Below are 24,559 nucleotides of genomic sequence, written 5' to 3'. Positions count from 1 at the left end.
AGAGGTGTCACATTGATCAGTGTTATTATCTACAGTTTATTTACAGTATTACCACATTCCTTCAGTTCACTTCACAAACGTGTATTTCGCAAGCAAATATTTTTTAGCTTACCTCATTATTAACTACCCTGTCTGCAACTAAAGTGGGTTGTTTGGGTGGATCTTTCCTCTCGATGTCTACGGCAGTTGTCGATGTAAACAAAGAATGAAGTCCGTAAGTTTTGCTCACTTTCGGTTGACATCCAAAAGTACCAGCTAGTGAAAAGTTCATTTTCCTTGCTTCAAGTTGTTACAGGTTTTAGGCGTTTCGCATGTACTTTCAAAGCCTTGAAACCTCGTGATCCATAGTCAATATTATCATGACACCATGTGCACAAAACTTTTCCGGGACGATCGATTTTCCGAATAAAATCGCCGAACAAAGTTGTAACTTCCTTCTTCCCAACAATATCAGTGATTTCCCTTTCCATCCAGTCCCATCGAAACTAATTTTTGACATGTTTATCAAATTCTTTTACTCGTGAAGGTCCTTTCTCTCAAGAACCAACATCGTTTACATTTGGAAAATGGCGGTAATAACCTCATCATTCATAACAGATGTCCTGATTGGTCACAAGGAACATATTGACAAATCAACTACGGCGTAATACAAGCTACGTCTCGATTACAAAAGACGAATCGGCAAGTAAACAAATCTTGATTTAGGGTGGGAAAAGAAACACTGAAAAACGGAAGATAATTTCCGAGATTAAAAAAGACGGCATTCCGACTTTCGACGAAAAATCACATGCCTGTTTTTAACAGAAGTGTAGATAGAACATGTTAAAAGAGAAAGTGAACAGATATTAACATCCATCCATCCATCCATTTCCTACCGCTTATTCCCTTTTGGGGTTGCGGGGGGCACTGGCGCCTATCTCAGCTACAATCGGGCGGAAGGCGGGGTACACCCTGGACAAGTCGCAACCTCATCGCAGCAAGTAGATTAATAATCGATTTTCTACAACTTGTCCATAATAATGTTACTGCATATGTCAGCAACTACTTTAGGAGTCTTTGTTTATTTACTTACTACTGAAAGACAAGTTGTCTTGTATGTTCACTATTTTATTTAAGGACAAACTTGCAGTAAGAAACATATGTTTAATGTACCCTAAAATTTGTTGTTAAAATAAAGCCAATAATGCAATTTTTTGTGGTCCCCTTTTTTTGGAAAAGTAACGAAAAGTATCGAAATACATTTTGGTACCGGTTCCAAAATATTGGTATCGGGACAACACTAATGCCACCCGAGTCAAAGTTGAAAGAAAACTCAATACAATTTGATTAAATTCTTGGGAGTAACGATTCAATTCAGAATCAATTCTACATTTAAAAGAATTTCGATTCAAAATCAATACTTTTTAAAAACTTTGGATGCGAGTTCTATAGGATTAGCTACATTCCTCCATAAAATAGACACACAGCTAAATACATTTCTTACCTAAAAGTAAACTGGTTTTGTTTAATAAGATTTTTAACCTAAACATTTAATAAAGTAAAAATATAAAATATAAATAAAGCAACAAAAGAAGTATTCAACCCTTCTCTTCTCTAAAGTAAATATGTACAGCAGATATGATCATCTACATCAACTGTATGATTCTGAGTGGCTGGACAGGACAGATTTATAAAAAAAAATAAAACATTTAAAATAACTTGTACTCACCTTTTATTATGTCCTCATTTTTATTTTATTTATACTTTTTTATATTCAGAAATGCAATTTATTGTTACTTATTATTATTATTATTATTATTATTGTTTTCTATATTGTTAAAATGCTACAGATGTTTTTAGGTGAGGGGAAATTTAAACTAATCATGTCACTTGGAGAAAAAAATCCCTGCTAGGTTTAAAATAAACTTCATAAACATTAGAATAGATTCACCTGGTCAAAACCATAGGTATACCTGCATGCTCACAGATCGATACATGTCACATGTTGGTGTGATTATGCAAATGCCAAGATTAGATAAAAATAATACTCCATCATGCCTTTTTTGTTTTATCACAGCCTCAAGCTGAGAGCTTCACTTATGTCCAAATAAGTATGTCCTCCTCGCCGTGATGATGCTGGGGCTGCCACATATACTGTAATATTGTACATGGTAATTGGTATATACTGTATATATGTTATAGACATAATATATCCGTATATATAATATACTGTACACATAAGTACATATTGTATATATTCGCAGATATGTTAAATTTTATATTGCTATATCTAGTCTATTTATACCTACATTGTCATTTCCATCCTTACACTCTCCATCATTGTAACTGAGCTACTGTGTTAAACAATTTCCCTTGTGGATCATTAAAGTTTGTCTCAGTCTAAGTCATGATTTGATAAGAAAGAATATCAATATTACTGATCATAACCTACATTTAAAAGTGGCAGCAAAATCATGATCGTGATTCAAATTTGATTAATTATGCAGCCCTAAATGACGAGCGCTTCATATGAAACTTTAATCGCTAAATATTTTCCCAGTCTCTTCCTGCTCCGTCACTGATATTAATAATAGAGCAAATTCGGAGAATTTGGCAGAATGGTTTACTGATTTGTTTCCTGATTAATTCGTCCAAACATGCATTTAATGTATTCAAATAGTATACAAATCCTTTCACACAAATTAAAAATTGTAAGGAAATGTAATGCTTCAAAATGACATTCTTAAGTTTATGTTAAACTTAAAAAAAAACTATATAAAGTTTGGCATCGTCAACACAGCCAATGAGTTAGTTTGAGGTTACAACAACCTTGACAGGTTTTTGGGAGGATTTGAGTTTTGTTTTGTTTTTTTGATGGCAGCCAGCGAGAAGTCAATAACGCTGACGCGGCATCTTCCCGCAAGCAGCCCAGTTGGAACTGAAAGGATGTTTGGCTCACTTGAAGGCGTAGCGCAGCAGGAAGCTGATCTTGCCGCAGTTGTCGCCCTGCTTGCCGTCGCCCTGGTCGCCTTTGGGCCGGTACAGCTCCGGTTTGATCTGCCCGATGCTGGTCACCTGCTCCTTCTCCTCGCCGTGGAAGTCGGGGCTGGAGAGCTGATGAGTCATGGGCTTGGGCCTGAACGCCGAATATTAAGCAGAAGACTCAGTGACAGCTCATCTTCACTATTTATTTATGTGCACTTTATACCAGCCTCAGATTATTACAAGCCGTTTCTTTTTTACATACCAGCCACAAATGCACTTTTATCATGATTTAAAGCTCCAATAGGGATATAAACCATACTTGGTTTTATTAAACTTAAAATGAGAGTAATTGTAAGGAACCATGTCAATCTTCAGCTGGCTGGTACAAACTTAATAACTGCAAGGTAAGATAAAACGTAAAGAAAGTCACATGACAAGGGATGAGTACTGAATCCAGTATTTTTAAGCACCGGCCTTATCCCGCCGTCAACCGATTCACGTAAAACGGTGCCATTGCGAGTGACGTCAATCACTCCAGCAGCACTGAGAGCAGACTTAGTCTACCTACCACTAGGTAATGTTCCAATTTTTAATGGAAACAAAGAAAAATAAGCTCCAATGTAAGTGAAGTAAGGCTCCAATTTTTCCCAAAATACGCCAGCCTGATGCTAATAAACGTTCGCTTTGCTATTTACATTAGCACTAGCGATTTTACCCGGCAATTTCAACACCTCCAAATTTTTTGATGAAAATTACAACTGAGATGCCCGTTACAATCAAGCAGTCGGTGTGTAATAAGTGCAATACTTACAGTATTAACACTTTTTGGGGTGCAACAAAACACACCATAAACTATACACTATTGCCATCTAACGTCTTGGACTTGCAACTGTAATTTCAACATAATGTCAGGATACTCAGAAATGTGGTAATAAAACAAGATATAAAAACTGGACAGCAGTTGAAATCAGCAAATTTTTAAATGTTGCAATAAAAAAATAAAATGTTATTAACAAAAACAATTAATATGTGTTAACACACACAAAAGTAAAAATAATCTTGGTCCCGTTGAGTACCGGTATCGATACCTGGGTACCAGGAATTGGTATCGTATCGGTTAAAACGTAAACAGTACTCATCCCTACGCATGACAGTGAGATGTATAAGAAGTATGTTTAGCTCTAAGGGGGTTGAATAAGAAATATTGGGCCTGATTTACTAAAAGAGGTGCATACTTGCTAGTACGTAAAGCTGATCTACTAAGCTTGTGCAAAGAGAATTGAGACTCTTAAATGAGAAAAATAGAGAACACAATCCATTTAGCCTGTCTTTGTGTATTTGTAGATTATATGCACATTATCAGAACTCATAATATTGGAAGGAGGAGATGCAAATTGAATAATTTAGCACTGGCAATGTGATTAATCAAGATAAATTGTTCTGCAGCCGCAGTTTTTCATCTACATTTAGCATGTCTGGAATGCAAACTGGCACAGTTACGCACACATGACGTTGATGGCATGAAGAGAAGGAAATTGCAGAGCAATGGGGAGCGAATATTCCGTCTGTGTGTCAACATATTTGGGCTGTCACAAATAAAAATACTAGACATATTGTCTCTTTAGCAATATCATGTTATACTTTTATAACTGCTGGATGAAAAACATTTCTCACTCAGTTGTAATACACTTTTCCACCACTTGTGTTGCAGTAATGACAATATAACATACATAACAGAAGAAGTGTGGAGATAAAGTCATAGAGAAGTTTTTAAAGCGCGAAAAATATGACTAAAGTGGTGATAGTTTAGCAAAATAAAAATAAAAAATACAAATATATTAATATATATATATATATATATATATATATATATATATATATATATATATGTATACACTTTTTTTATTAATTTAGTTTTTATTTCGTTTAATTTAGTTAGACATCTGTACTTAAATTTGTTTTGTTGAAAAACATTCATTATTAATTTATTTTATCTTATTTTTTGAACAACCTAATTGTATTTAAATACATTTTTTGTCAGTCATTTATATGTCCCTTCTTTTGCAGTATATTTGATTACTACTGTCTGCTTAAAAAACAATCATTTTTGTGATTAACATATGCTTTTATATCATTTGCCGAGGTTGTAAACTGTAAGAAGGTTAGATATGATTATTGAATATGATTAAAATCAAGAGTAATTCAGTGTTAGTATTTAAGTGGGCCTATGTAGTGGAAAATTTGGGCTCCAGGGTCAAACAGCTTTTTGGTCTCATTCGTTTGGTGTCTGATGGCATTGTTTAAAAAAAAAAAAAAATATATATATATATATATATATATATAATTATAATATTTGTTCTATATAAAAAAAATGTCTAGCAATATGCATTTTCTTGCATTTGGATCACTCCAGACGCACCATCACAACACCGCAAAGCCACCTGGAGCTAAAATAATAGGTTCCATTGTCTTTTTCAATACAACCTACACAATATGGTTCATATATTTATGTGTTTCATGTCAACAACATAACAAAACACCACAGGTTGGACTATGTAATGCCATATAATGCTATATAATGTGTAGGCAAATGAGTATCTCTATGGTGACAGCGGTTTTATACGCAAAATCCTCATTTACACAATTTTTGCACTTGTTATAAATTGTCTTGCGCGTACAATCGCAGTACTAAGAGTACACACAATTTTGTATTTTGCCCACATTACTTAGTATTTGTTTTTTGGACCTTAGTAAATCAGGCCAATTGTTGGTGTAGTGAATGATGTTTTAGCAACATGACTTGAGTAAGCAGCTGAGAACAAAGGTGAGGCACACCGACCTGGAGGTGACCTGCTGCTGAGAGACGGCGTTGGGCAGGTCTTTTTGGGGGTGCGCACCCCCTTCCGAGTTGGGGACGTCTGGAGACGTTTGGCTCAACTTCAGGGTTCCTAACAAAGTTGTAAATTGGAGAGGAGGAGAAGAAGAAACCTTAATGACTTGCAATAAGGGATGTGGCGCCGTTGGCTGGGAGTTATTTATTGCAGGTTGCTTCGTTGATGGCATCGATTCCACCGACCTGAAAGTCCGAAAGAGCAAAGCGATGCAAATGTTTGAGCGTTGTGAACTGGGATGATGAACAACTTGGGTCTGCCGTGCACAACACACAGACTTGTCAGCGTTTGCTGACATGTAAACATCCTAAAAGCAGGCGGGGATTTGTTATCTTTTAATAGGGCCAGCGGGAGCATCAACACCGCAAAGACAGCAGAAGAGCACAAGGCGGAGTATTTATATCGTTGGCCACTTGATTAGGTACACTCTGTAACGCCCGACGGATGACAGGAGCAAATACCCAGCAAGGTCCAAATGCTCACAGAGATGACAATGGCAATAACAAACCCAAAGGGAAAAGGCTGCAATCACAATAAAAAATTAATGTAAAAGAAAAATGCGGCGAATACCAAAAATACACACAAACCCCGAAAACAACTGCATGAGAGAAATCCTACAAGTTCAAGGAACAAAACAAATTTCTACCAGGAAGTTAGCTCGGCTACCTGGACATGAGAAAAGCTGATAGAAGGTTAGCTAGGCTATCAGGAGTTTAGCTAGGGCTACCAGGAAGTGAGTCAAGCTACCAGGAAGTGAGCCAGGCTACCAGAAAGTGAGACAAGCTACCAGGTATTGAGTCAAGCTACCGGGAAGTGAGACACAGCTACCAGGAAGTGAGACAAGCTACCAGGAAGTGAGCCAAGCTACGAGGAAGTTAGCAAGGCTACCCGGACAGGACTCAAGCAACCAGGACGTTAGCTATGCTACCAGTAGATTAGCTAGGCAATCAGGAATTGAGCCAGGCTACCACAAAGTGAGTCAAGCTACCAGGAAATGAGCCAGGCTATTAGAAGGTAAGCCAGGCTACCAGGAAATGAGTAAGGCTAGCAAGAAGTGAGACAAGCTACCAGGACGTTAGCCATGCTACCAAGAGATTAGCTAGGCTATCAGGAATTGAGCCAGGCTGACAGGAAGTGAGTCAAGCTACCAGGAAGTGAGTAAGGTTACCAAGAAGTTAGCTAGGTTATAAGGAAGTGAGCCAGGCTACCAGGAAGCGAGCCAAGCTACCCAGACGTGAGTCAAGCTACCAGGGCGTTAGCCACGCTACCAGGAGATTAGCTAGGCTATCAGGAATTGAGCTAGGCTACCAGGGAATGAGTTAAGCTACCAGGAAGTGAGACAAAGCTACCAGGAAGTTAGCTAGGCTACCAGGAAGTGAGACAAAGCTACCAGGAAGTTAGCCAGGCTAACAGGAAGTGAGACAAAGCTACCAGAAAGTGAGACAAGCTACCAGAAAGTGAGACAAGCTACCAGCAAGTGAGACAAAGCTACCAGCAAGTGAGACACAGCTACCAGCAAGTGAGACACAGCAACCAGGAAGTGAGACAAGCTACCAGGAAGTTAGCCACCCTACCAGGAAGTGAGACAAGCTACCAGGAAGTGAAAAAAAGCTACCGGGAAGTGAGACACAGCTACCAGGAAGTGAGAAACAGCTACCAGGAAGTGAGACAAGCTACCAGGAAGTGATACAAAGCTACCGGGAAGTGAGACACAGCTACTGGGAAGTGAGACACAGCTACCAGGACATTAGCCCGGCTACCAGGAAGTGACACAAACTACCAGGAAGTTAGCTAGGCTACCAGAAAGGGAGACAAAGCGACCAGGAAGTGAGATACAGCTAGCAGGAAGTTAGCCACCCTACCAGGAAGTGAGACAAACTACCAGGAATATAGCCAGGCTACCAGGAAGTGAGATAAAGCTACCCAGGAAGTGATACACAGCTACCAGAGAGTTAGCTAGGCTACCAGGAAGTTAGCTAGGCTACCAGAAAGTGAGACAAGCTACCAGGAAGTTAGCCAGGCTACCAGGAAGTGAGTAAGGCTACCAGGACATTAGCCAGGCTACCAAGAAGTTAGCTGTTTAACCAGGAAGTAGTAGTAATAGTTTGTTAGGAATGATAAATATTAAAAACATGTTAATTATTGCACATACAGTCATTTTATTACGAGAGCTCATGAGGTTGTGCTCGTGTACTTAATGTTGTGACTCGTTGTGAAGTGAATTATATTTATATAGCGCTTTTCTCTCCAGACACAAAGCGCTTTACATAATGAAACCCATTATCTACATATTTCAGCTACATTTAAACCAGTGTGGGTGGCACTGGGAGCAGGTGGGTAAAGTGTCTTGCCCAAAGACACAACGGCAGTGACAAAGATGGCGGAAGCGGGGATCGAACCTCGAACTCTCAAGTTGCTTCACCAAACGAGCCACGCTGCCCCAATGAAACAAGTAGCACATGTAAAAGGAGGGATCAGCACCACGGACAGCACTGTGCATTATTGTGTGTGTGTGTGTGTGGGGGGTGTGTGTGTGTGTTCTAGTATTCTACCCTTCTTGAGACATAAAACAGGAAAGTAGGACCGAAATATGTATAGCAGGGGTTTCCGACACGCGGCCCGCGGGCCAATTGCGGCCCACAAGACGTTAACTTGCGGCCACCACTTTATTATGAAAGTTTAACGTTAGTGCGGCCTGCAAGTTTTATATGAATGGCGCTTGATAGCGTTATGTTATTTGGGTCCAAAATGGCTCTTTCAGCGTTCTGGGTTGCCTACTTTTGCGATAGTGGAAAAGCGGCAAATGAGTGAAAGCGACAGAGACGTTGCCATGGAGACAAGGGTTTTCTTACATGCCTGGCTGCAGTCACACCGCGACACCTGTCCGTCAGTAATAACAGTCTCCATTAAACTGGACCAATTCAAACCGTTATTTGTTTCTTTATTGTTTAATTTGCATTGCCTCACACGATGAACACTACATATTTTTCTATTTGACGCCGGATAACACTACAGGAGCCGTCACTTGTTTGCGCTCGCTATCCAGGTACTTTCCCGGCTATTATGCGCCGACCGCCGTGTTGCTTGTAGGGAGGGAAAGCGGAACGACACACATTGTGGAAACATTATTCTCCGCGCGTCGGCTAAATACAAATATATTCCACAACCCCAAACGTGTCTTTTTCAAAGCATGCAGTGAAGAGAAAGGTTCGTGATGAGCAAAGACAATTCCAGGAAAAGTGGGAGATGCAATATTTCTTTGTTGAGCACAGGGGCGCCCCGACGTGTCTTATTTGCACAGAGAAAGTTGCGGTGCACAAGGAATACAATTTGAAACCTCATTATACAACTAGACATGTTGAGGAGTATGCAACATTTTTTTAAAGAAATCTTTTCTTGCGGCCCAGCCTCACCCAGACTCTGGGTCCAGTGGCCCCCAGGTAAATTGAGTTTGAGACCCCTGATGTATATAGAGACATACTGTTATAACCAGGACCAAAATCATGGTCCCAATTCGGAAAACCATTGCATCAAAATGACGCCTCCCCCTCTGGCCAACATATGTAATAACAAGTGTGTGTAAGAAATTGAAATGCGCCCCCTTTGGCAAAAATGCATTTAAAAAATAAATATCTATTTAGAGACATACTGTAATAATGACGTAAATAATGGAGATTAATTACAAAAATAAAATAATCAACTAAAAGCTCACATTGTTTATATTTGCATAATTTGTGTTAATAAACAATGTTGTAAATACAAATCCTTATATACCTAGAAAGGGTGGTCCTAAAGAGGTAGGCATTTTTCAGAGGTCCCAAGAAAGTTACAAATACAACAATGTGTGTTTGTGTGTGCGTGCTTCTCACCAGCATTGTTGGGGTACGAGTCCATGTCCAGGTACGAGTGCTCCTGCGTCTCATTCGGGCCCCCGACCACGCCCCCAACCTCGCCCCTCTCCAGCCCCACCAGGTCAGAGAAGTGGGGGTGATGCTGCCCCTGCTGGCCGAGGGACGGGTAAAGAGAGGAGGACGAGTGGCCCTCCTTCCTCTGCAGCAGCGGGGGCAAGAAGGACGAGCCTCCGGTGCCGCCCAGACCCCCCACGCCAGCGCTCCCGGGGAGCAAGCCCGAGGTCAGGCTCAGGCCGCCGCCCTCCTTGTCTCGCCATGGCAACCAGCAGAGCTTCCAGGAGACGAAGAGGGACACAGAGAGGAGGACGATGCCGCAGAAGGTGACGATGACGGACAGCAGACTGACGTTGATCTCTGTATACAGGAAAGACAAAAAGACGTTCATCAAGTCGTGTCGTTCTATCATAAAGACGACCTTGACTTGATTGACAGATGGTTATGGATGCACTCCAGTCCTCTAGGGGGCAAAAACAGGGATTAAAACATGTCCATGGACTACCATGTGTTATTTAAAGGCCTACTGAAACCCACTACTACCGACCACGCAGTCTGATAGTTTATATATCATGCCAATACGGCCGGTTTAGTTTACTAAATTACAATTTTAAATTTCCCGCGGAGTTTCTTGTTGAAAACGTCGCGGAATGATGACGCGTGCGCGTGACGTCTCGGGTTGTAGCGGACATATCAGCCCAGCACCACACACGGCTAAAAGTAGTCTCTTTTCATCGCATAATTACACAGTATTTTGGAAATCTGTGTTGCTGAATCTTTTGCAATTTGTTCAATTAATAATGGAGACTATAAAGAAGAATGCTGTTGAAGGAAAGCGGTGGATTGCAGCTGACTTTAGCACCGAAACACAGCCAGTGTTTCTTTGTTTGTTGTGAAGCTTTACCACAGAGCGGTCAAGCGAACATGTTTCGCTACGTCAACCAGCAAGTTTTTGGATGGGAAAATTGTGATAATAAGTCGGCTCTTACCGGAGACTTCAGTGGATTACGGGACCTCCTCCTGCATCTCAAAAAGGCAGCTGTGATCTTGGCTCCTTGGCTTCTGTCAGAGACACTGGCATTCACTGTAGCCATCCAACTTTCAGGTATGACTTTACAATCTCTCTAAAACACTATTGAAACAATAAGCAGATAAAGGATCTTCAAGAATTATCCTAGTAAATGTGTCTAATTACATCTGAAACGCCGCCTGCCGCCGCCTTTTCTTTTTTTTTTCTAGTACTTCACTCTAAACGTCTTCTTCCACGAATCTTTCATCCTCGCTCAAATTAATGGGGAAATTGTCTTCTAGTACTTCACTCTAAACGTCCTCATCCACGAATCTTTCATCCTTGCTCAAATTAATGGGGAAATTGTCGCTTTCTCGGTCCAAATAGCTGTAGCTACTGCTGGCTATGATTGTAAACAATGTGAGGATGTGAGGAACCCTACAACCGGTGACGTCACGCGCACATCGTCTGCTACTTCCGGTAAAGGCAAGGCTTTTTTATTAGCGACCAAAAGTTGTGAAATTTATTGTCGATGTTCTCTACTAAATCCTTTCAGCAAAAATATGGCAATATCGCACTACAACCTAAAATCATCAGCCTGGAGGTTGGGTCTTGGGCGCAGTTGGGTGTTCCAACAGGACAATGATCCCAAACACATGTCAAAAGTGGTAAAGGTATGGCTAAATCAGGCTAGAATTAAGGTTTTAGAATAAACTTCCCAAAGTCTTGACTTAAACGTGTGGTCAATGTTGAAGAAACAAGTCCATGTCAGAAAACCAACAAACTTAGCTGAACTGCACCAATTTGGTCAAGAGGAGTGGTCAAACATTCAAGCAGAAACTTGCCAGAAGCTTGTGGATGACTACCAAAAGTGCTTTATTGCAGTAAAACTTGCCAAGAGACATGTAACCAAATATTAACATTGCTGTATGTATACTTTTGACCCAGCAGATTTGGTCACATTTTCAGTAGACACATAATAAATTCATAAAAAAACCAAACTTCATGAATGTTTTTTGTGACCAACCAGTATTTGCTCCAATCACTCTATCACAAAAAAATAAGAGTTGTAGAAATTATTGAAAACTTAAGACAGCCCTGACATTATGTTCTTTACAAGTGTATGTAAACTTTTGACCGCATGTATATATATACTGTATATATATATATATATATACATATATATCATAGCAACTGGCGGTTGAGAAGTTCTGGATTTCCTACTGTCTGTCAAACCGACAGACTGCATTCTGATTGTTATTTATGATTATGATTGTGTAAGAATGTGTATGATTATGTAGGTTGATGCGGGCAGAAGATGACATTTGATGATAGTCAAGCTTCTTCATGTTCCAGCCGACCGCCGCCTGTTTTGTGGTTTGCAATAAAGAGATTGTGGATCGCTTCTTGTCACCTTTACAATGTCTAGGTAGACGCTATAACATTTTTGTGTGTCTGGTGGATAGACCTGGGCCGATAATAAATTATGCCGGACGATATATTGTCACACAAATTCTTGTCGATAGAAAAACGATATACTGTCACCATTATTTTGAGACCAAATCAACACTTGATTACACTACTGCAGGGGTCACCAACCTTTTTGAAACCAAGAGCTACTTCTTGGGTACTGATTAATGCGAAGGGCTACCAGTTTGATACACACTTAAATTGTCAGAAATAGCCAATTTGCTGAATTTACCATTAATAAATACATCTATATATATAAAAAAATGGGTATTTCTGTCTGTCATTCCATCGTACATTTTTTTTCCTTTTACGGAAAGTTTTTTGTAGAGAATAAATGATGAAAAAAAAAACACTTAATTGAACGGTTTAAAAGAGGAGAAAACACGAAAAAATTAAGAGAAAAACTAACTAATTTGAATCTTTTTGAAAAAATTTAAAAAATAATTTCTGGAACATCATTAGTAATTTTTCCTGATTAAGATTAATTTTAGAATTCTGATGACACGTTTTAAATCGGTTAAAATCCAATCTGCACTTTGTTAGAATATATAACAAATTGGACAAAGCTATATTTCTAACAAAGACAAATCATTATTTCTTATAGATTTCCATAACAAAAATTTTAAAAGAAATTCAAAAGACTTTGAAATAAGATTTAAATCTGATTCTACAGATCTTCTTTATTTGCTAGAATAATTTTTTTGAATTTTCACATAAGTTTGAAGAAATATTTCACAAATATTCTTTGTCCAAAAAACAGAAGCTAAAATGAAGAATTAAATTAAAATGTATTTATTATTCTTTACAATAAAATATATACTTGAACATTGATTTAAATTGTCAGGAAAGAAGAGGAAGGAATTTAAAAGGTAAAAAGGTATGTGTTTAAAAATCCCAAAATCATTTTTAAGGTTGTATTTTTTCTCTAAAATTGTCTTTCTGAAAGTTATAAGAAGCAAAGTAAAAAAATGAATGAATTTATTTAAACAAGTGAAGACCAAGTTTTTGAAATATTTTCTTGGATTTTCAAATTCTATTTGAGTTTTGTCTCTCTTAGAATTAAACATGTTGAGCAAAGCGAGACCAGCTTGCTAGTGAAGAAATACAATTTAAAAAATAGAGGCAGCTCACTGGTAAGTGCTGCTATTTGAGCTATTTTTAGAACAGACCAGCGGGCGACTCATCCGGTCCTTACGGACTACTTTGTGCCCGCGGGCACCGGGTTGGTGACCCCTGATTTAAGCTAGCGTCTCCTTGAAGTGTTCTCCCGGCGTCTCTAAAGTGCACCTCATTGCTGGCGGTTATTCCCTTTCCCATGATGCCGCCTGGCACCGGTGAATTATTCATCAGTCAGTTTATGTCATTAATCAGCACACAAATCACCGGCCCGGGAGGAGGGGACAGACGCAGAGGTTGGAAGCACAATTCCTTCATTTTAGAAGGTGTCGTCGGCGAGCATGCAGGTCAGCTGAGGCGAAGAAAAGGAAGCGAGGAGGAGCAAGGGAGGAGGAAGCAGACATAGGAAGGAGGCTGAGAGACGGATTGCTGCTCATGTGGAAGTGGTCACATGACGCCGACTGGATCCATTTCTCCTTTTCATTTGGCCCGAGGAGGCTGATGAAGTCGATGCAAGTGGTGCGGCGTGCGAGAAGGAGAGATGGGGGAAAACAAGCTGACAGTGATTAAGGTTCGAGCCTGGCGAGGGGCGGGGCTTGGCGATGGGAAAGGGTTCATGTATTGATCCGCAAGAGTAAGGGGGAAAAAAAAACAACACCGCAAGCTGAAGAGACGTGGCGGCCGACACATCGGTAGGCGCCGATAGGAGAGGCCGCTCGCCTTCATTTGTCGACGGACCTTCCCAAGCAGCGGTGTGACGCTAGCGAGCCGCTAAAGCTGTGACCACACAAGCATCATCCATCCATCCATCCATTTTCTACCGCTTATTCCGAAAAACTCATTTTTAACGCTGCAGTGGCGTGAACATAACCTCATGAAAAACATTTTCAGGTGCATGCCGGAGCAACAGGTGGCGCTATAACCTACGACTGTCCAGTGTTTCTCATGAGACTGCAATCTACAGTCTGGCCTCGATTTACATGTTTCGTTTATTGATAATTAAAATTAATTAGCGGGGCGCTAATTAATTTAAAACCTCTTCTCACTCCTGCGCTTACCAAAGGCATGCGGTAAAAGTAAGCACGCGCTAAATATTTTAAAACCTCTTCTCACTCCGGCACTTACCAGAGGTATGCAGTAAAAATTTGAGTGTGATGTAAGCTTAGACCATAAATCCTATTGAATAGCTCTTAATATATTTCCATTTATGCGATTTCAAATTACCGGTATTGAAATCAGCCTCTTCCATTTTGAAAATGATGACAGGGGAAGTGTCACTCGTGACGTCAAGAGTTTGACCTGGCGGTAATACTAAGCATGCGCTAATTATTTTGGGAAGCGAGTTTGACCCGGCAGTAATTCAAGACAGGCGCATACTATATGCCCTGTGGCAATTCAAGGAAATACGGTATTGTGTTTTCTTTTATATTTTTTTATTGTTTATTTAGTTAAAAGGTAAGGTGTAGTTATTCCACTTTTTCTTTTTTGAGTTTAGATGCCTGTTTGTTTTTTTGTTTTCCGTCAAGTCCATGTATAATTGGGTCTTTTAAAAAGTTATAATAAAATAAAATAAAAAACCTTCCTTTTGTCATGTCTGTTGATCATGTTTTTGTTTGGCCATGTGCTGTTTGTTTTTGGACTCTTTTTAGTTCCTGGTTGTGCACTCCTGCTTTTTTTGTTTCCATGACTACTCATTAGTTTCACCTGTCTCACATTTTGCACTCGCGCACCTGTCACTAATCAGGTCGGTATCATTTAAGCTTGCAGTTGCCAGACAGTCGGCCTGGCGATATTACCTCCTGGACACTCATGCTATCTGATATCCTTACTACTCATGCCATTGTCATGCTGCTATAGTTTTCTTGCTGCTCGTTTCTTGCCACGTGAGTTTTGTGTATTCTTGTCACAGTAAGTGTTTATTTGTTTCATGTTCATAGTGTTTTGCCCAAGTGCTAGTTTTTGTTTCATCAGTCAAGTTTGTTCTCCGCCTTTGTGCGCGCCATTAGTTTGGTACCTTTTGTTAAAGTTAAAATAAAGTCATCTATTTACCTTCAAGCCATGTCCGATCCAACTTTACTTGCATCTTGGGAAAACAAACACCTCAAAGTCCACGCATTGACACCTTCATTCTTGCTTTTTGTCTACTGCTTCCTCTTCAGATGTTAATTTTGGATAAATTTGTCTTTTTTTTCAAAGTGTATTATTGTTAGTGATGGGTTGATGAGGCGTCATAAAGCGTTTCGACACATTTCAAAACTGTATTGATACCGTGTCACTAAATACTGACATCTGCTGGACATTAAAAATCCCTACAGGCAACCTATGGACCGACTCAACTGACACTGATTTTATGACCTAAACCAAGTCATTGTATTTGGTTTAGGATTATTTCATATCTTCATTTAAATAAAAATATATTTTTATCTTTTTTATATACAGTCAATAAATAATGTGAACATGTATCATAACATGGAAATCTAAGAGAACGTGTTGTGAATGAGAATACATGGATGATGTTTTTTTTTACATGCGCTCTGAATACGCACTGTTGATTGATTGATTGATTGAAACTTTTATTAGTAAATTGCACAGTTCAGTACATATTCCGTACAATTGACCACTAAATGGTAACACCCGAATAAGTTTTTCTACTTGTTTAAGTCGGGGTCCACGTTAATCAATTTATGGTAAAAACTTAATGGGTGATCCCTCGAGCTGGATTTGAATCAGTGCCCTAAGGAACTCAGCAACTTCAGTCCTCCACTCTACCAACTGAGCTATTGAAGGGAAAGGCTGGAGCTGCATTTTAATGTAACCAATCAGATGGTTGTGTGGGTGGGACAATGCTGGGTGCTGAGACAGAGGCAGAAAAATCAAGAAAGCTCATTAAGACTTTACCTTAGAAACACCCCCGTACCGAAACAGTTCAATACAAATACACGTACTGTTAAACCCCTACTAACAGATCAAGTAGAAACTTTGAGAGAACAGGATGAAACGACAAGGAAATTTAAAAAAATACCTATTTTTCCGATATATGATTAAAATATTCCCACATGGCGGAAATGATCTCCGACGACGATAAATTACAAATGACCAACGACAGAAGTGCGGCGATTCTGTTGGCAGCATGCATCTCGTTGACATATGCGCTTCCTTATAAACATCGTTTGGCGCGCAGGCGTCAGTGCGACACAGTTTGCGTATCGGTCACGTGACCTAAACAGCTCATGAACGGTCACGTGACTTTCTAAAAGCGTTACGCGCACCGACACATGCGCCGATGCATCGGTGTTGCCGGGCCCATCACTAATTATTGTTTATTATTGTAGCAATGTGTTTTTTGTGTGATTTTTGATAGTTTGTGATGGCACTAAAGGGACTTTGAAAGTTGAATCATCACCTAATTGATAAGTTTGTTTGATATATAGTATCGTGTAACAGTTTATATTGTGCCGGGACGGCGTGGGGCAGTTGGTAGAGTGGCCGTGCTAGCAACCTGAGGGTTCCTGGTTCAATCTCCAGCTTCTACCACCTTAGTCACGTCCGTTGTGTCCTTGAGCCAGACACTTCACCCTTGCTCCTGATGGGTCGTGTTTAGCGCCTTGAATGACAGCTCCCACCATCAATGTGTGAATGTGCGTGTATGAATGGGTGAATGTGGAAATAGTGTCAAAGCCCTTTGAGAACCTCAAAGGTAGAAAAGTGCTATACAAGTATAACCCATTTACCAATCAAAGTGTTCAAACACTAAAATATGGACATTTATCGAGACTGGAACCATCCATCCATCCATCCATCCATCCATTTACTACCGCTTGTCCCTTTTGGGGTCACGGGAGGCGCTGGGGCCTCTCAGCTACAATTGGGCGGAAGGCGGGGTACACCCTGTACAAGTCGCCACCTCATCGCAGGGCCAACACAGATAGACAGACAACATTCACACTCACATTCACACACTAGGGCCAATTTAGTGCTGCCAATCAACCTATCCCCAGGTGCATGTTTTTGGAGGTGGGAGGAAGACGGAGTACCCGGAGGGAACCCATGCAGTCACGGTGAGAACATGCAAACTCCACACAGAAAGATCCCGAGCCCGGGATTGAACCCAAGACTATTCAGGACCTTTGTATTGTGAGGCAGATGCACTAACCCCTTTACACCGTGCTGCCCGAGACTGGAACCAATTATTCATATTTATATTTATGTTTCTTATGGAGGAATTTGCTTCACTATACAAACATTTCGATTTGTGAACCAAGTTTTTAAAAAATTATTACATTAAAAAAACATGGTTCATAAATTGAAATCTTTGTATAGTGAACCCAATTTCTCCATAAGAAATGTAAATGTAAATATGAATATTTCCAAATTCCAAAAAAGTCCAAACTTTAGTGAAGGTTTGTACACTTTCAACACAATATAAAATGTTACACAATACTGTATGTTAAACAAACTTAACAATGACATGATGGATCAACTTTCAAAGTCCATTTGGTGCACTCACAAACAATCAGAAATCACACACAAAAAAACATCATTTTAACAACAATAATAAACATTTTAAAAAGTAAAATTCACCTGTGTTAACAACATCTGAACAGAAAGCAGTAGGCGGGAAGCGAGAATGAAGGTGGCGGGAGAGAGTGAGGTGTGTGTGTCTGTGTGTGTCTGTGTGTCTGTGTGTGTGTGTGTGTGTGTGTGTGTGTGTGTGTGTGTGTGTGTGTGTGTGTGTGTGTGTGTGTGTGTGTGTGTGTGTGTGTGTGTGTGTGTGTGTGTGTGTGGTGTATTTTCCTCCGCTGTGAAAAAGGTTTGCATTGTCTTCCAGAAAAGTCAGATCTCATCACAAATAAAACTCGTGGTACAAAGCCTTTAAACTTGTAGGCGCCATTAATGTACTCCTCGCAAATAGCCTTTTTTAAAACATTCTTATTCTACAGCGATTCCCTCCTTCTCCCCACACTGGTCTGTTGTCTTTGTGGGACTTCTTTTGAGTTTGCATAATGGAGGCAAAAAAAACACGGAAAAGGCACACTCGCTGAAGCGCTGAGAAGTGATTAGTAGTGTCCTGGGCAGCAAGTGACGTGGAGGGCTCCGCCTCCTCACTAAAAGGCTGCGCCCTGGTTTTTGCTTGCAGGTGGGACACAAAATGATTGAAGCGCTCGTAGAAAGAAGAATATTTGGTGCGGTCTAAAAGTTTTTAATGGAAAAGTTTGTAAACCGAGGGGTTCGGAAATCGAGGTTCCACCGTATTTGTGAAGTCACTACGCCTCAATTTTCCTTATCTCTTAGTGAATTCTAAAATATCGACTAAAGAAACTTCTTGAAATTGCCACAACCTAACAGAAAGTGGAGCCATGTTTACTTCCGTAAATAAAGGACTTTGCGAGTGTCATGTGGGTCGAATTCTATTCACATCAAACACTATTTTTTTTCTACAACGTGAACGACTACATAAAAAGGTCTTATTTAACAAAAACTCCAAGTTGGGGGGTCATACCCTGCCATGTAAACATAGCCGTATAGGGGAACTGCACTTTTTCCAAAAGTTGCTTTCATTCACACACACAAAAACACATTTTCTTTCTCTTTTCCGTGCGTTCTTAATAGTGGAAAAACTGCTACCAAGAGGCGGCTAACGACGCATGTGATGGAGAGTAATTTTTTCCACTTATAAAGCACTCAAAAAAACATCCAACAACAGTCCATTGACATGCCGTGACCTGCATATTGACAGAGCCAGAGCGACAATTTTTGGAGGATGGTGTTTTGTCCTGTCCAGCTACTCAGGCAAATCATTTTGTTGATGTGGATGCCCATATTTGTTATACAGATGCACTTTACAGAAGACAAGTGTGGGATACTTCTCCTGTTGCCCAATTTGTATCTGACTTTATTAAATGGATTTATTTAATGTTTGGTGCAGCCGGATCGGGGCAGGAGGGGATAGAAAGAGAAAAAAAAGGAAGACAGAGGGGGAAATTGCAAGGGCAAGAGGGGGATAAGACAGAGAGACAACAACAACAATAACAACAACCACAACAACAACTACAGAACAGCGAACACGATATGTATAAATATGATACAAAAAGTGATAGCAAAGAAGCAGTTAGTGAAGTAAATTACCGTATTTCCTTGAATTGCCGCCGGGGCGCTATTTAATTTAAAACCTCTTCTCACTCCTGCGCTTACCAAAGGCATGCGGTAAAAGTAAGCATGCGTTAATTATTTTAAAACCTCTTCTCCCTCCGGCACTTACCAAAGGTATGCAGTCAAAATTTGAGTGTGATGTAAGCTTGGACCTTAAATCCTATTGAATAGCTCTTAATCTACTTCCCTTTATGCGATTTCAAATTACCAGTATGGAAATCAGCTTCCTCCATTTTGAAAACGATGACAGGGGAAGTGTCACTCGTGACGTCACGAGTTTGACCAGGCGGTAATACTAAGCATGCACTAATTATTTTGGGAAGAGAGTTTGCCCCGGGAGTAATTCGAGGCAGGCGCATACTATATGCCCTGCGGCAATTCAAGGAAATACGGTAATTACACAAAAATAGCAAATAACATTATTATTCTACAAATGACTCAGTAAAAATTGTGAATGTTAAATGTCTTAAAAGGACTGCAGATGGAAATTACTGTGGTGCTAAATCTTGTACAGCCATGGTTTTTAATGTAACTGTGAAATGCCCTCTATATAAATATTGTATTTTTCGGACTATAAGTCGCTGTTTTTTTCATAGTTTGGCCGGGGATGCGACTTATACTCAGGAGCGACTTATGTGTGAAATTATTAAAACATTACCGTAAAATATCAAAAATTATTATTTAGCTCACGTAAGAGACTAGACGTATAAGATTTCATGGGATTTAGCGATTAGGAGTGACAGATTGTTTGTTAAACGTTATTTGAATGACTCTTACCATAATATGTTACGTTAACATACCAGGCACCTTCTTAGTTGGTTATTCAATTATATTGAAAACCTTCTAGAGCAGTGGTACCCCCCTCCCCCGCCCCCCCCCCCCCCCCTTTTTGTATCAGCGGACCGGTCAACGCTTAATAATTTGTACCGCGGCCCGGGGGTGGGGGGTCCTTTTTTTTTTTTTTCTTTGTGATGAAAAAGGGACATTTTTGTCATGAAAAAGTGAGGTTTTTGTGGTTGGTGCACTAATTGTAAGTATAAATTGTGTTCTTTATATTGATTTAATAAAAATAAATAAAAAAAATACAATTATTATTATTATTTTTTTTTTTAAATAAAAATGAAGAAAACATTATTCTGCAGACCGGTACCAACGGCCGGTGGTTGGGGACCACTGTTCTAGAGGACCACATATGTGGGCAACCCCCCACCCCTAGAGAGGGGGGGTTGCCCACATATGTGGTCCTCTCCAAGGTTCTCATAGTCATCATTGTCACTGACGTCCCACTGGGTGTGAGTTTTCCTTGCCCTTATGTGGGCCTACCGAGGATGTCGTATGTTGTGTTATGTTGTGTTATGATATGTTATGTTATGTTATGTTATGTTGTGGTTTGTGCAGCCCTTTGAGACACTAGTGATTTAGGGCTATATAAATAAACATTGATTGATTGATTGATATTTATGCGTCATATAACGTACACTTATTCAGCCTGTTGTTCACTATTCTTAATTTATTTTAAATTGCCTTTCAAATGTCTATTCTTGGTGTTGGGTTTTATCTAATACATTTCCCCAAAAAATGCGACTTATACTCCAGTGCGACTTGTATATGGTTTTTTTTCCTTCTTTGTTATGCATTTTCGGCAGGTGCGACTTATACTCCGGAGGGACTTATACTCCGAAAAATACGGTAAATAAACAAACAAATGAGCATGTTAAATTTTGTTAACTTTGCAGCCCTGCACCTCATGTACTGTAAAACTTGGTTCCTTGAATCATGCTAACTAGCGAGCCAACATTTACATGCTAACTATTATCATTTTTAGCAAATTCTGCAGACATACATCAGAGTCATACAACTTGGTACTTGACACACACACACACACACACACACACACACACACACACACACACGTTAACCTGTTAACATTAGCATGCTAATATTTTTAGCCAATTTTGCAGCCGGTTAAAAACCGCGTGGAACTCTTAACCTTTGTGCAACGTCAGACAACAACAAAAATGCCATTTCGCACAAATAAGTTTACAGAGAAAGTCAGTGTTCACGTCGCTGAAGAAAAAAAGCCAACGTGTGAGTAGAGTAGAAAACACGTTTCCGTGTGGACTCGACACTGGAGACCTCTGACGACCGGCCTACACTTCCCGTCAATCACTTCCTGTTGGGAAGCCGCCGGGAGTCGCTCGGCGTCAAAGCCGCCTCTGCTGCTTACACAAGCCTTTCGCTGGCAGCTCGCGACCATTCCGGTCCCACGAGGCCTTCCAGGCTCAAACCACCGCGTGACATTTCTTGGCGGCCTCGTCCAAATCTCCAGAGGCAGCGTGCGGCCAATCCGGGCTAATCTACGCTAAACTGCGGCGCATCTCCACGCTTGTCTGCGTTACAGCGCTCAGCCATCGCTTCAGGGGAACTCAAACAGCCACCTCCCGCTTTGATTGGTTACAAACGTGAAATCCATCAGCGCCAACGATCGCATACTCGAAGAGAGACTCTTCGGGGGCTCATAAAAAATAAGACAATGAATATTTCATGTTAGCGATCGGCACTCAAACATGTTTAAGCGTCTTCGGAACATTCGTCTTCAGCTTTCAGGCGTATGTTTTAGTGCTGAAGTACACGGTAATAGTAATAAAAAATAATAAGCATGCAAACAATGTAATGTGCCGTCAGCGAACACCATTAAAGGCATTTTTTACAAGCGTACTTCGGAGGTTGTTTCCTTCAAGGCAAACATTATTACATGAAGTACGCAGCATAACAGCCACTGACTAACTAGCAAGCCACACCCCTTACCTTTAGCCTCAGATTACAAAAGCTGTGAAAAAAGTCTGAAAAACACAATTCCAAGGCCATCTCTGGCGACGGAGTAACTGACACTTTGCCTACAACAAACTGATGTTGTGTTCCCAGCATGCTTATAGACAAGGTCACTCAACATCTACTGCTCTAGCTCAGCTGACTGACGACTGGCTGTCACAAATGGGTGTCAAGAAGATGGTTGGTAGTGTCCTGATTGATGCGGCAATCAATGTCTTAGATCACAACATAATGATCTCCAAACTGAGAAAATATGGTTTTAATAGTATGTCGCTTTCTTGGATGTTGAGCTATCTATCAGGAAGATCACAGAGGTTCAAGGTTCAAGGTTCAACTTTATTGTCCCCGCGCGGAAATTTGTCTTGGACACAGTGCATCATTGCTTTCTTAACATACACAAAAACAACAGAACAAAAACACAAGCACAGACACAACCACAACCAGACAACTAACATTTAAACATCTAAACATCAGAACATGGAGCTTGATAGACATGGGTGGCACTTTGATGTAGGCATAAAATCTACAGTATGGAGATAAAGATAAAGTACCAGTGTGTATTGCACTAGAGCTCATGGATAATGTGCTGTGTGGTAAAGTGTTTAGTTCTAAAGTGCTATGTGCTAAAAAAAAAAGTGCTAACCTATGTATTAACATTCTATTGCACATTGTTGGTCAGCTTAATGGAGGCCGGGACGAATGATAATTTAAGGCGGTTAGATTTGCATAGTGGGACCCTGAGTCTTCTCCCTGATGGCAGGGTTCCATATTCAGGAAAGAGTGGGTGTTGTGAATTGGAAATAATTTTCTTAGCTTTTTTCCTAACTGCCTGCTCATAGATGCTCTGTATAGGCTCATATTCTTTCCTCCCTACGATTTTCATTACCGTTTTATGCATGCTGGCCAGTTTGCTTCTTAGCTTAACGGTTAGGTTGCCAAACCATGAGGTGATCCCGTATCTAATGATGCTCTCTACAATGGCACGGTAGAAAATCATCATGATGTGGCTGCTTAGGCCGTACAATCTTAATCTTCGCAAAAAATATAGCCTGCGTTGCAGTCTATTGCACAGTTTGTCAATATGTGTCTTCCAGCAGAGAATATTATCAATATGAACCCCTAAATATATATATATGAGGATACCTGAGTGATTTCCGGATTTTTGATGACCACTGGCTCATGGTCAGTCACATTACTCGGATCCAAAGCCATTTCCTGTGTCTTGGTCACATTTAGAATAAGATGGTTGGTATCACACCAACTAATAAATAGGTCTATCTCGTCTTGGTACACAGAGGTGTCCGTATCCTTGTGTAGAAGGCTTAGGAGCACGGTATCGTCCGCAAATTTCACCATATAATTTTTAGGGTGCACAGTCCTACTATCAATGGTGTACAATGTAAACAGTGTTGGTGATACAACGCAACCCTGTGGGACGCCTGTGTTTCAGTGTTTGGTGTCTGACAGTGTTCTGTTGACCTTCACTTGCTGTGTTCTGTCTGTTAAAAAAGAGTGGAACCATTTGATCAAGGTAGAGTTTACACCCATGTCTTTGAGCTTCTCCAAGAGTATGTGAATTTGCACTGTATTAAAAGCTGAGCTGAAATCAACAAATAAAATTCTAGCATAAGCTTTTGTGTTCTCAAGGTGCTTGGAGATAAAGTGCAAGGTGCAAAGGTTTGCATCATCCGTACTGCATTCCTGCTTGTACTCAAACTGGTACACATCTACAGTTGGCTTGACATCCTTCATGAGCAGTGACACAACAAATTTTTAAAACATTTCATAACAATCGAAGTGAGAGCTACGGGACGAAAGTCGTTGTTTACTGTGACACCGGGCTTTTTAGGCACTGGAGTTATAATTGACTTCTTCCACAGAGCTGGAACAGTGTGAGTGTTAAGTGACTGTTGGAATATTGGACACCATGCTGTAGTTAGTTCCTCTGCACAGCTTTTGAGCAAAAAAACTGGGAGGCCGTCAGGGCCTGCGGCCTTGCCCGTACATACTCTACTTAAGAGACGGCGGATGCTGGTCGGGTCGACTTCCAGAGTGTGTTTTAACGGTAGCCTATCTGAACGCAAGTACAATTACTGCGGCGTGCCTCAAGGAAGCTGCTTAGGTCCTTTACTTTTTATTATTTTTACTAATGATCTTCCCTGTGTTACAACAAACACCAATATGGTTATGTATGCAGATGACACAACTCTATACAGCACTGC

General features: G+C 40.3%; 1 protein-coding gene across 1 annotated transcript in view; it reads right to left on the bottom strand.

Annotated features, from left to right (window-relative positions):
* The window catches only part of syt3 (synaptotagmin III), a 100,761-nt gene that overhangs the window by 47,402 nt on the left and 28,800 nt on the right, over window positions 1-24,559 (bottom strand). The window contains exons 4-6 of the mRNA XM_061905603.1: window positions 9,725-10,120; window positions 5,804-5,912; window positions 2,939-3,115 (exon numbers count right to left, since the gene is read on the bottom strand). Coding sequence (XP_061761587.1) covers window positions 2,939-3,115; window positions 5,804-5,912; window positions 9,725-10,120 — 682 coding nt within the window. The remainder of the gene's footprint in view (window positions 1-2,938; window positions 3,116-5,803; window positions 5,913-9,724; window positions 10,121-24,559) is intronic.

This window comes from Nerophis ophidion, linkage group LG07, assembly GCF_033978795.1.
Source record: "Nerophis ophidion isolate RoL-2023_Sa linkage group LG07, RoL_Noph_v1.0, whole genome shotgun sequence".
In the NCBI taxonomy this organism is placed as follows: domain Eukaryota; kingdom Metazoa; phylum Chordata; class Actinopteri; order Syngnathiformes; family Syngnathidae; genus Nerophis; species Nerophis ophidion.
The sequence above is the reverse complement of the archived record's forward strand: the minus strand, read 5'-3'. Positions and strand labels throughout refer to the sequence as shown.